Source organism: Tupaia chinensis, unplaced genomic scaffold (genome assembly GCF_000334495.1).
Source record: "Tupaia chinensis unplaced genomic scaffold, TupChi_1.0 Scaffold000274_1, whole genome shotgun sequence".
NCBI classification, from domain to species: Eukaryota; Metazoa; Chordata; class Mammalia; order Scandentia; family Tupaiidae; genus Tupaia; species Tupaia belangeri.
The window spans coordinates 2,728,391-2,740,351 of record NW_006159756.1 but is presented as its reverse complement, the minus strand read 5'-3'; the positions used below and the strand labels follow the sequence as shown (position 1 = coordinate 2,740,351).

The 11,961-nt window shown below is 56.9% G+C and overlaps 1 protein-coding gene across 6 annotated transcripts in view; it reads left to right on the top strand.

Annotated features, from left to right (window-relative positions):
* The first annotated feature begins 6 nt into the window (after nt 1-6).
* SIDT2 (SID1 transmembrane family member 2) overlaps nt 7-11,961 on the top strand; it is an 18,896-nt gene continuing 6,941 nt past the window's right edge. For 3 of the 6 annotated variants that reach the window (XR_001370468.2, XR_334748.3, XM_006149978.3), the window contains exons 1-19: nt 7-305; nt 2,522-2,643; nt 2,898-3,062; nt 3,153-3,198; nt 3,605-3,706; nt 3,812-3,895; nt 6,420-6,519; nt 6,707-6,772; nt 7,601-7,694; nt 8,042-8,094; nt 8,419-8,430; nt 8,766-8,825; nt 9,005-9,091; nt 9,258-9,320; nt 10,150-10,268; nt 10,549-10,622; nt 10,708-10,774; nt 11,462-11,535; nt 11,645-11,768. Coding sequence is in view for 4 of the 6 variants with exons in the window: in XM_006149978.3 (XP_006150040.1) it covers nt 123-305; nt 2,522-2,643; nt 2,898-3,062; nt 3,153-3,198; nt 3,605-3,706; nt 3,812-3,895; nt 6,420-6,519; nt 6,707-6,772; nt 7,601-7,694; nt 8,042-8,094; nt 8,419-8,430; nt 8,766-8,825; nt 9,005-9,091; nt 9,258-9,320; nt 10,150-10,268; nt 10,549-10,622; nt 10,708-10,774; nt 11,462-11,535; nt 11,645-11,768 (1,695 nt within the window). In the remaining 2 variants the exon portion in view is untranslated. The remainder of the gene's footprint in view (nt 306-2,521; nt 2,644-2,897; nt 3,063-3,152; nt 3,199-3,604; nt 3,707-3,811; nt 3,896-6,419; nt 6,520-6,706; nt 6,773-7,600; nt 7,695-8,041; nt 8,095-8,418; nt 8,431-8,765; nt 8,826-9,004; nt 9,092-9,257; nt 9,321-10,149; nt 10,269-10,548; nt 10,623-10,707; nt 10,775-11,461; nt 11,536-11,644; nt 11,769-11,961) is intronic. The other 3 variants (XM_006149979.3, XM_006149980.3, XM_006149981.3) reach the window with 3 other exon arrangements.

The following is an 11,961-nucleotide window of genomic DNA, read 5'->3' as shown; positions in this document are numbered from 1 at the left end:
TCTGCCCCGGGTGAGGTGCGGGAACCTGCGGCTGTAGCCGCAACCCGTCCCGGAGGTGTCCTGTCGCCTGTCGCCGCCGCCGGCCCCAGCGCTACCGCTGCCTCTGCCGTCCTGCCGAGGCCATGTTCGCTCCGGGCTTGCCCTTCCTGGTGCTCTTGGTGGCCTCGGTCCAGAGCCATCTCGGGGTTCTGGGGCCCAAGAATGTCTCACAGAAAGACGCCGAGTTTGAGCGGACCTACGTGGACGAGGTCAACAGCGAGCTGGTCAACATCTACACCTTCAACCACACTGTGACCCGCAACCGGGTGAGGGCTGGGGCAGGGTGGGGGCGGCCGGGACTGGGCGAGCAGGCGGAGGAGGCCGGGCCCTCCTGCCAACTCCCTGCACCCGGAGGAGGCTGCTCAACAGCCGCCCCGCTTCCCAGAAGCGCTCGGGGTGCCTTGACAAACCAGTCCCAGACCAGTCCCGTGCCTTTGCCCCCGTGTTTCCTTGAAGCGCCAGCTGGACGGTTTTTAAAGTTGTCTCATTCCCATCCTGCTTCCATCCCTCCCTTTCCCGGTGTGGTCTGAAGCTTGGTCTAAACTCCAGATTTGGACAGTTCTGTAGGGTCTGGGTGCAAGAAGCGGGCTTACCCAGAACACCCCAAGGGAATGAGATGGACCCAGAACTGCAAGGCTCTGCCTGGGCATGTTACAGCGGGGACTCCCCAGGGAGATGAAGACAGGCCTTCCCAGCCTTCTTCCAGCCTCAGAAAGCCAGTGGGCCTTGGGGATTGAGGGCGGGAAGATCGCTGAGAGTGGGGAGATAGGAGCAGCTGCAAGTTGGGTGGGAAGAGACAGAGTTTGCCTCACTCGTTTCTTCCCCAGCCATGAGTCCCTGGGAAGTCTAGACCCCATGAGAGCTGAGATCAGGACACTTCCGCCCTGGTGGTGTGGTCTCATGCCGAGGCCCCTCTTTCTCTGCATGACTGGTTTTACTGGGAAGCAGTGGAGCTGAGAGCGGGGAGTCTGATCTTTTTTCAGGATGGAAAGGCTGTGGTTTCTTTGGTGGGCCAGGAGCTGCCTTCAAAGCCCGGTTCTCTGAAGTTTGATCTCCTACTCGATTCCTTTCTTCCTTTTTTCCCATATTTGGGGGTCACCCTGAGAGCTGGGGCACTGCCCCTTTGGGAAATGCTGCCCTAAGGCTTGAGCCCAGTAACAAGCATTCCCAGAATGTACTTACTTCTTTTTCTTTCCTTAAGCTCCCATTGTCCTACATACTTTCCTCTGCAGCTCCAAGGGTGAGAATGTGTTTACCAGTGGGGAAATCGAGGTGCAGAGATGTGAAGTGACTTCTCCACAGCCCTGTCCCTTGTTCAGAGCAAGTGCTATAGCGTGGCTTCCACCTCCTACCCTCTCCCAGCCCCTTCTTCCTCCCCTACTCCAGCCTTCTGGGCTGGGCCCCTAGATTAGTTGATCCGGAGCTGCCTGCTGGTTTCTGGCTCACAGGGAAGGTGGTTGAAGAGCAAGAGCGTGTCTTGCTCTCCAGTGTTTGCATATGTGCCCGGAGTGTGTGTGTACATGCACATATGTGTGCAGACCTGGGTAGACGGGCATGGGGTATCCTGGAGACTCCCGAGGTCTCGTATTTCCTGCTAGGGTGTTAGACCCTGTGGTTGCTTGGGTTCTGCCGTAGGAGCTGGTCTCTCCCAAAAGCCTTTCCTCTCAGCACAGGCCCTGCCAGAGGTCAGGGGTGGTTCTGCAGAAAGAGGGTAGGTGGCCTGTAATTCTGGCTGGCCAGGATGAAGAAAGAATGCAAGGACCAGCAGTTGGGGTAGCGTTCATATCACTGGACTCCCATTTTGTTGACCATGGTTCGAGTCCCAGACCCAGTTGACTTAAAACTCATGCTGGGTGCGTGTGTGCCCAAAATCCCAAGAGGAGATTGGAGAAGGGATTGCGGTGTGGCCATCTCCCCTGAGGGGCGATTTCTCACCTTCTGTCTCTCTGTTTTTCTCTGTCTCCAGTGAGCACACATACCGTATAGCAAAACTTTCTTCAAAAAGAAGGAAAGAGAGGAAACCAGCAGTTAGTGTAATGGCTATGTCGCTGGATTCCCACATAGTCGACCGCGGTTCGCATCCCGGACCCGGTGGCTTAGAATTCACGCTGGGCGCGTGTGCATGCGTGCCCAAGGTCCCGAGAGGAGAATGGAGGAGAAGGGATTGTGGCGTGACCATCCCCCCGGGGGGTGATTTCTCGCTTTCTGTCTCTATGTCTCTCTCTGTCTATCTGGTGAGCGCACACGCCTTATAGCAAAAACCTCTCAAAAAAAAAGAAAAAAAAAAGAGAGAGGGGGAGGGAGGGAGAGAGGAAAGAAGGAAGGAAAAAAGGAAGAAAGGAAAGAAGAAAGGAAGGAAGAGAAAGAAAAAAGAAAGGGAACAGTGTAGTGGGCATGGGGGAGGGCAGGGCTCCCAGTCTCTGGAGCCCCCTGCTCTGGATGGCAGAGGTTGACTTAGGGACATTTCTGTGTCATTCTGCAGACTGAGGGCGTGCGTGTGTCTGTGAACGTCCTGAACAAGCAGAAGGGGGCGCCTTTGCTGTTTGTGGTCCGCCAGAAGGAGGCTGTGGTGTCCTTCCAGGTGCCCCTAATCCTGCGAGGGCTGTGAGTAGGACCCGGAAGTCTGGGAGGGGGGCGGCCAAGGGCAGGCCTTGCCCAGAGCCTCACCCAGGAGCTCCTGTTCCTCCTCCCCATTCTCTCGTGGGTGAGGCTGGTCAGTGGCTCTAGGGCCAAATCTGCCAGCCTGCAACCTGTTAGCCAAGGGTCGGGAGGTGGAGACCAGGGCGGAGCAGCTGGGGTCTCTCTGGAAGTCTGGCCAGGACAGCCGCCGTGTCCTGACTCTGTGCTCTGGGCCGTAGCTATCAGCGCAAGTACCTCTACCAAAAGGTGGAACGGACCCTGTGCCAGCCCCCCACCAAGAACGAGTCTGAGGTCCAGTTCTTCTACGTGGACGTGTCCACCCTGTCACTGGTCAACACCACCTATCAGCTTCGAGTCAGCCGCATGGATGACTTTGTGCTCAGGTCTGCGGAGTTGAGCAGGAGGGACTCCGGGAACTGACCTCCTTCCCAAACTCCGGGAGTGACCGCCGAGGCCTCTTGTCTGTCCCGCAGGACCGGGGAGCAGTTTAGCTTCAACACCACAGCAGCCCAGCCCCAGGTAAGATCCCCGCCCTCAAGAGGAGAAATGTCCACGGAGCTCCGAGAGGTGTGGTTGGTGCTCTTTGCTGGGCCTTGCGAGTTGGTTGTTTTCTCCGAGGAGGGGCTCTCTGGAGACAGGGGTCCTAGCCCTGAGGTGGTGAAGGACAGACAGCGAGAGACAGGGTAGAGGCCCGGGGTCCGACTGCCTCTGCTGCTCCACCTCTTCGGCCCTGTCTTGAGGGCCCTGCTGAGGTCAAAGGGAATGGTGTACAGAAGACGATGCTGTTGGGTCAGGGTCCTTCGCAGGCTGTCCCTGCCCAGCCCTGGGGGGACCTGGGCCCTCACTTAGGGAAGACTGTTCCTGTCGAGGGGGACAAGGAGAGTGTCCACATAAGACGCACTCCCTGCCCTTCCTGCGCCCTCAGTACTTCAAGTACGAGTTCCCTGAGGGAGTGGACTCCGTGATCGTCAAGGTGACCTCCAGCAAGGCCTTCCCCTGCTCCGTCATCTCCATCCAGGACGTCCTGGTAAGTGACCTGCCCCTGTATACCCCGCCAGCGAGGGCAGGGATGCTCACGGGAGGGGTTGGACCCATGACCCCCTCCATCTGCCCATCCCTCTTCCCTCTGTAGTGTCCCGTCTATGACCTGGACAACAACGTAGCCTTCATTGGCATGTACCAGACCATGACCAAGAAAGCGGCCATCACCGTGCAGGTAGGCCATGTGCATAGCTCTGTGGGAGACATGGCCAGCGGATAAGCGGGGCAACTTTCCAAACCCTTGTTCTTTTTCCTCTTCCCATTCCTACCCTACATAAGACTGAGACTTGAGGCTGACCCCATGGTCTGGTGGTTTAGGGGAGCTGCGTTCAAATCCTGGCTTCGGCACCTTGTAAACCATGCCAGGCACATGTATATATGTGCCCTAAATCCCGACAGGATGGAGAAATGGAGGAGAAGGGATTCTAGTGTGATCACACCTCACTGGAGAGAGGAGTGCTTTCTCTTTCTCTCTGGAGAAAGCATAGGTAGTCTGGCAATTAAAAAAAAGAAAAAAAGAGGGACCAGAAGCTGGTGTGGTTGTTAAGGTGCTGGACACTCCCACATGGCCAACCACAGTTTGAGTCCTGGACTTGGTAACTTGCTTTCTCTCTCTCTCTCTCTCTGGTCAAATCGAAATAAATGAATAGATAAATAAAATTAAATAGGTAATTCTTTATAAAAATAAAACAAAAGAATGAAAGGAAAAAGACCAAACTTGGTCCTCTAGTCCTGTGACCCTGACCCACTGTCCAGCTAAGGGTTGAACAGGAAAAAGCAGAGTACCTTTCTGGCTGTCACACCTACTTCATTCATTGCAATGCTAGTCAGGAAAGAAGAGGGGCCCCTGGGCCCTGGCCGATGCTGGGCTCGCCCCTTGACGAAGGCTGTTCTGGAGACATGAGTGTGTTCCCCTCACTGAGTCACGCACTGGGCAGGGCAGTATTGCACCTCCACTTTTCTCTTGGGTAGTGCCCAGCCTGTAAGAGGCCGTTCCGTGGGCTCTGCGATGGTGGGCACCCACACATTTGCTCACTTGGCTGTGGTATAGGTTCAGGGTTTGAGCTCCGGAGTCCGATTATCCTGACTGCCACTACTGGCAACGGGACCCTAAGCCAACATCTCTGAGCCTGTCCAACAGGAATGACAAAGTACTCACTGTAGGACCTTTGGGACACTTACATTTGTCAGTATTTAAATACATATAAATACTTTTTTTTTTTTGGAGAGTTTTTTGCTATAGGGTGCGTGCGCTCGCCAGACAGAGAGAGAGACAGAGAGACAGAAAGTGAGAAATCATCCCCCAGGGGGGATGGCCACACCATAGTCCCTTCTCCTCCATTCTCCTCTTGGGATCTTGGGCACGCACGCACATGCGCCTGGCGTGAGTTTTAAGCCACCAGGTCCAGGACTCGAACCGCGGTTGACTACATGGGAGTCCAGTGACATAGCCATTACGCTAACTGCTGGTCCCCATATAAATACTTGTATAAATATTTGTAAATACTTATAAATATTGGGCCAGCCAGAAGGTGAATGGTTAAGGCAACTGGATCCCACATAGCTGACTGCAGGCTTCGTATCCCAGACCTAGCAGCCTTAGAACCATTCTGGGTGTGTGTGTGTGTGTGTGTGTGTGTGTGTGTGTGCGCGTGCGTGTATGTACCCAAGAGCCTGTGAGGAGAATGGAGAAGAAGGGATGGCAGTGTGGCCATCCGCCTGGGGGATGATTTCTCACTTTTCTTTCCTTGCTTTCTTTCTCTCTCCAGTGAGATACATGCTCTATAGCAATTTAAAAAATTAATTAATTAATTTTAGAGAGAATTTTTTGCTATAGCATGTGTATACTCACTGGAGAGACAGAGACCCAGAAAGTGAGCTTTTTTTTTTTTTTAAGAATTACTTTATTGGGACCAGCAGCATAATGGCTATGTTGCTGGACTCCCATGTAGTCGGCTGTGGTTCACGTCCCGGACCCAGTGACTTAAAACTCATGCCGACCATGTGTGTGCGCATGCCCAAGATCCTGAGAGGAGAATGAAGGAGAAGGGATTGCCGCGTGGCCATCCCCCCTGGGGGATGATTTCTCGCTTTCTGTCTCTCTGTCTCTGTCTGTCTGGTGAGCGCACGTGCCCTATAGCGAAAACCTCTCCAAAAAAAAAAAAAAGAATGATTTTATTTAACTTTATTTATTGATTTTCAATTTGAACAGAGAGCTACAAAGAGAGAAAGTGATAAAGCAAGCAACCAGGTCAGGGATTCGAACCGCAGTCAACCATGTGGTAGTCCGACATCCTTAACTAGAAAGCGAGCTTTCAGCCACCAAGTCTGGGACACAAACCTCAGTCGACTATGTGGGAGTCCAGCAACATAACCATTATGCCATCTTCTGATCCCTTATTTTAAAAAAATTTATCTATTATTATTATTTTTCAATTTGACCAGAGAGAGAGGGAAAGTGAAAAATCAAGCTGCCAGGTCCGGGACTTGACCCGTAGTTGGTCATGTGGGAGTCCAGCGCCCCAATCACCATGCCACCTGCTGGCCCCAAGTTTTTGTTTTATAAAATAAATTTATTTAAGTAAAATAACATATGCAAAGAGTTTCGCATGATGTCTGACCCCAAATAAGTACTCAGAAAGGGGTAGTGGTGATGGTGACAGTGATGGTGCTGCTTTCGTTCCATCGTCATCGTGCAGCGCAAAGACTTCCCCAGCAACAGCTTCTACGTGGTGGTGGTGGTCAAGACTGAAGACCAGGCCTGCGGGGGTTCTTTGCCTTTCTACCCTTTTGTGGAAGGTACAGTTGGTGCCACAGGCTGGCTGGGTGTGGGCAGTGCTCGGTGGTTCCCTGGAGGAAGAACTTGCATGGCTGATAGTGTACCTGATGGGACTTGGGGTTCGGCCCCAGACACTCCGAGGACTGGTCCCACCAATTGTCACCAAACTCCCTGCAACTACTTTGCCGTTTGACCTTTTCCTTCCAGATGAACCGGTTGATCAAGGGCACCGCCAGAAAACCCTGTCAGTGCTGGTGTCTCGAGCAGTCACATGTGAGTGTGGGCGGCTGAGGATGGACAGGCCTCTTTCAGAGGCAGGGCAGAGGGTGTTCTCTGAACGGAAGGGCAATGAGGAACTACTCAGGCAGGCTGTGGGGGAGGAGGGGGTATTCCTAGCAGGCTTCCTGACGGGAAGGGGCCGGCGCGATGTGGTTGGAGAGTTCGTGACTAGGGGTTGTCAGAGGTTCACTCGGACACTGGCCGGCAGTGTAGGCTCATGAGTTTGTTTCCCGAGTTCTCCATCAGACGTAACAAAGTCGACCTCACTGAGTTGTGAGGTTCGGCACAAAGCCCTGGTCAGCGCTCACAAGGTATCTATGGAGCGATTACATGGGGTCCTTGATGAACCTGAAGGTGTACAATAGAAATTAGGGATTGTGTTGGAGGGGAACATGCCGCTCCCGGATAGATTAGTCAGCGGATATTGACTGAGCACCTCCTGCATGCCAGGTGCTGTCACTCTGCCTGGTCCCAGGAGCTGTGACAAGCAAAGGACAGGTCACTGGGAGCACAGAATGGAGAAGGCTTCCCAGAGGGCAGAGTCCCTGAGCTGTGCTGGAAGGTTAAGTCCAGCTGGAGTTCTTGAGAAATGGAAGAGCAGGCCCCACCACAGGGAGCGCCGCGAGTAAGAATAGGATCGTGTCAGCTCCAGCGGACCCAGGGAACCGGCAGGTGTCCGCGCCGGCTGGGGCATTACACCTGAAGGAGAGGGGCCGAGAGATGGGGCTGGCAGAGAGGCCAGACCTCAAAGGCCCTTGGGCGCCTCGGTGAGCCGTGTGGAAAGGTTTCGACGTGCTCCCTTTGCCTTCTCCTTTCCTGCAGCCGAGGCCTACGTTGGTGGGATGCTCTTTTGCCTGGGTATATTCCTCTCCTTCTACTTACTGACCATCCTCTTGGCCTGCTGGGAGAACTGGAGGTGTGGAATTGCGGGGCCCTCCCCTGGTCTGGGCTGTGGGAGGAGATGGCCTGGCAGGAGCTGAGCCGGCCCAGGGTCAGCTTCTCCACCACCCACAGGGATAGGAAGGCAGGACCTTGTTAGGGTCTATGGTCACAGTCCCCTCCTGGAAACCAACCCTTTCCCTTAGCCTTTTTCCTGAGCATGGTGACCCTGCCTTATACCCATCTGAAGGAACCCTGGGATCGAGGGTGGAGGGTAGGGTTATAGGAGACAGGATGGCGGGGTGGGGTGGGGTGGGGGGGCACCCCACACAGAGGGATCCTCATCTTGCCCCATCTGCATGGGCTCCGGGTCTGTCCCTGCAGGCAGAAGAAGAAGACCCTGTTGGTGGCCATGGACCGAGCCTGTCCTGAAAGTGGTACCTCCAGGGCCCTGGGCAGGGAGGGCAGGGCTTGCTTAGTGGATTGGAGGGGAAGGTGCTGGATAGGTCCCTCGGGGTTGGGCAGGAAGGGCGGGGGACTCTTGATGACCACTCTGTGGATGGAAATGGCGCAGGGATATTGCGCCCGGCCACGTGGCGTGCACCCGAGAGGCTGGCTGTCAGCCCCGTGTCTAGCTACACTGACTGCTTTAGCAGCGCGGCCCACGGTTTCTGGGATGATTAACCTCTCATTCTCTCTCCCATTCTTCCACCCCTTGCTTTCCTTCTGTCCTCCCTCCTGCTTGGGACCTTCTCTCTCAGCTTCTCTCCTTGGTAAGCTCCGGGCAGAGGAGCCGGCGTCCAGAGCGGGGGCGGGGTGGAGCATAGGGGCTGTCTTGGGGGGCCCTGGCAGGCCAGGTATTGCTGTCCTTGCTGCTGGTAACCTGGCCGTATCAGTTCCGTGACCTTCCTCAGCGTGGAGGACAGAGGGTGGTGGCGTTTCCGTGGAGACCCTTGTGGGCGGTCAGGGCAGGTGTGGAGGCATGGCTGCCTGGATCAGCGCTTATTCCTCGTTGCTGCGTGGCCTCTCCGTGACTGCCTGGGTCGTCCTTCCCGCCTCCCTGGCGCTCTGCCTCCAGGGCTAAGGAGACCTTGTCCTCTTGTTGCAGGTCACCCTCGGGTCCTGGCCGATTCGCTTTCTTACGAGAGCTGTAACTATGGCTCTTTCGGTACGTATTGGAGACTGCTCACCCACTCACGACCTGGCCTCCCTGGTAGCCACCTGTGAGGTGGCAGAGTGGCAGCTGGCTTCCTCCCGGTGCCCATGGCCTCTAGCTGCCCAGAGCGGGCCCAGCGCCCCTTCCCTGAGGTCCCTCCTCCCTGCCTCAGCGCTCCCCATTCCCTGCAGAGAACGGTTCCGGATCCACCGATGGTCCGGTGGACAGTGGTCTGGTCAACAGCGCAGGCTCCGGGGACCTGTCCTACAGTTACCAGGGTGAGTGGGCCAGGCAGGGAGAGCCGGTGCTGGCGGTGACATGGCAAGTGGGCGGCTCCCCCTCCTGCCAGGTGCTGTGACCAGGGAAGGGCTGCTGTTCTGTCCCTCTCCTCTGTCATCCTTCCCTCCTTGGCCTCGTCCCGGTAACTTTCCCTTTCCTTTAAAGGGCACGACCAGTTCAAGCGGCGCCTCCCCTCTGGCCAGATGCGGCAGCTGTGCATTGCCATGGGTAGATGTGGGGAGGGGGTGGGGCTGCCCTGCCAATCAGCTCCTGCCAGGGCTGTTGACTGGAGCCTGCTGGTTCTGGGGCCACAAAGATGCTCTGTGCATGGCTTTCCTGTCTAATGCCAATAATCACCAGCTCTTGTGTCTTCTGAGATGGCGGGCCCTGGTCCCCTGAAGCCGGCCAGTTGGCCTCTCAGCACCCCCAGGCCAGATGTTCTGGTTTGCTGTCTTCTCTGACAGCCCCTCACTCCCTGGCCTGCAGGGGTCAGGTTCACAGGCAGGGGTGTCACATTCTGGCCTCTGGAGACTTTGGCCTGGTGAGGTCACGGGGAGGAGCTTCTGAAGGCACCAGATGAAGCAGAGATGCTCATGCTGGCCAGAGCCTCTTGCCCGCGCCCCAGGCCTGCTGGGTCTTTTAACCCAGTGGGGGCCGAGCAGTGTCTTCTCAGAACCCGCAGGGCTGCACACCGTCTAATCAGCATGACTTGCCGAGTTCAGGCCTGTTGCTTGTGTCTGGGGCGTGGGGTCTGCTCAGTGTCCTGGCCTGGGAAGTCCCGGCTCAGTGAGGGGAGCCAGGAGTGGAGTGAAGCTGGGCCGGGTCCTGTTGGGTAACCTCCTTGCAGAGCCCCCCCCTTGCTTCCTGCCAGGACTTAGAGCACCCCAACTCCCCTCCCAGGGCCTGAGCTCACCCCACATGCTCTGAGCCCCTGGCCCACTGTTTTCCTCTTCCCCAGTGCCTAGTAATTTGGGCAATTGCCTTGAACGGGGGGGCAGACCTCGGACTTCGGGCCCATCAACACAACCCCTCCTTCCTCCGTCCCTGCCCTGCCCAGACCGCTCCTTAGACTCAGCGGGCACTCGGCCACGTCTGGACTCCATGAGCTCCGTGGAGGAGGATGACTACGACACGCTGACCGACATCGATTCAGACAAGAATGTCATTCGCACCAAGGTCTGACACCCTATGGGCCTGGCCCTGGTTGGGCTTCCCGAGGAAGGGACACTGGGCTCAGGCTGCAGTGTGCAGGTCTACGAGGGAACCAGGGAGCGAGCGCAGAGGGGGCAGGATGGACTCAGGGAAACGAACTCCACCTCCAGCCCCTTCCGCACTGCTCGGCCAGGCCCTCCTGGTCTAACCGGCCGCAGTCCTGAATTCTGGCCTGTGTGAGGAGGGCCCCCTTGTGCCCTCCCAGCCTGGGTGGGGAAGTGGGGCTCACTCGGCTTCTCCCCAGCAATACCTCTACGTGGCTGACCTGGCCCGGAAGGACAAGCGCGTGCTGCGGAAAAAGTACCAAATCTACTTCTGGTGAGGGGGCTGAGCTGGGGGCCGTGGCCCTGGGCGGCATGGCGGCTCCTCGGGCCTCCCCGCCTCACTGCCGCCCTCCCTCCAGGAACATTGCCACCATCGCGGTGTTCTACGCGCTCCCCGTGGTGCAGCTGGTGATCACCTACCAGACGGTGAGAGGGCAGGGCCGCCCCCCTGGGGCTCTGGAAGGAGCACGGGTCTGAAGTCAGGGGGCCTGGGTTCAAACCCCAGCTCTGCCTGGCCAGGTGATGCCCTTGGGCAAGTCACTTAACCTCCCTGGCGTCGTCAGTTTCTCCGTCCGCAAATCGGGCGGCGTGTTCCTCATATCACTGTCCTGGGTGGAGGTGGGGCTTGGGAGTGAAAGCCCCAGGATCTATAAGGGTGGCTTCCCTTCCTGTTTCTCTGTATTGTGGGGCAAGAACTTACGTCATGGTCATGCCACGGGATTTTCAGCCCCACCTAAGGAGGGGACAGTGACTGTGCTGCCCTGGTGCCCCTTTTTATTTATTTGTTTTTTAAAAGAATTATTTTTTATTTAACTTTATGTATTTGTCCATTCCAATTTGACCAGAGAGGGACAGAGAGAGAGAGAAATGAGAAAACAAGCCGCCAGGTCCAGGACCTGAACCATAGTCGGCCATGTGGGAGTCCAGCGCCCTTAGCCCCCGTGCCACCTGCCGGTCCCACGGTGCCCCTTTCAAATGGAGAGTGTGCCTGGAGTGCCGTAGCACACACGCCAGCTGGGGCAGCACCTGCTCTCTTTTGCCACATGGGCTGGGCCGGCGTGGGCCTCTGGCTGAGTCAGGTGCATTAGCGGCCCCTCTCACCCCCCACTGCAGGTCGTGAATGTCACGGGGAACCAGGACATCTGCTACTACAACTTCCTCTGTGCCCACCCACTGGGCAACCTCAGGTGAGGGCCGTGCGTGGGGCGGGTGGCGAGCGGGGCGGGGGCAGAAGTTTTGCTGGGGGGGATAGGCTTGGGTGTACGGCAGGGCCATCGCCTGTACTGCCTTTTCCAGCGCCTTCAACAACATCCTCAGCAACCTGGGCTACATCCTGCTGGGGCTGCTCTTCCTGCTCATCATCCTGCAGCGCGAGATCAACCACAACCGGGCCCTGCTGCGCAACGACCTGCACGCCCTGGTGAGCGCACCTGCCCTCGCAGCACACGCCCTCTCAGTTCACTACACGCTTTCCTTTCCGACAGGCCTGGCCCCGCCCTGCTCGCCCTGCTCTGCTCTGCTTTCTCCTGCCCTGCCTTACACAGTCCTGCCCTGCCCTGCCCTGCCCTGCCCTGCCCTGCCCTACCCTACCCTGCCTTGCCCTGCACTGCCCC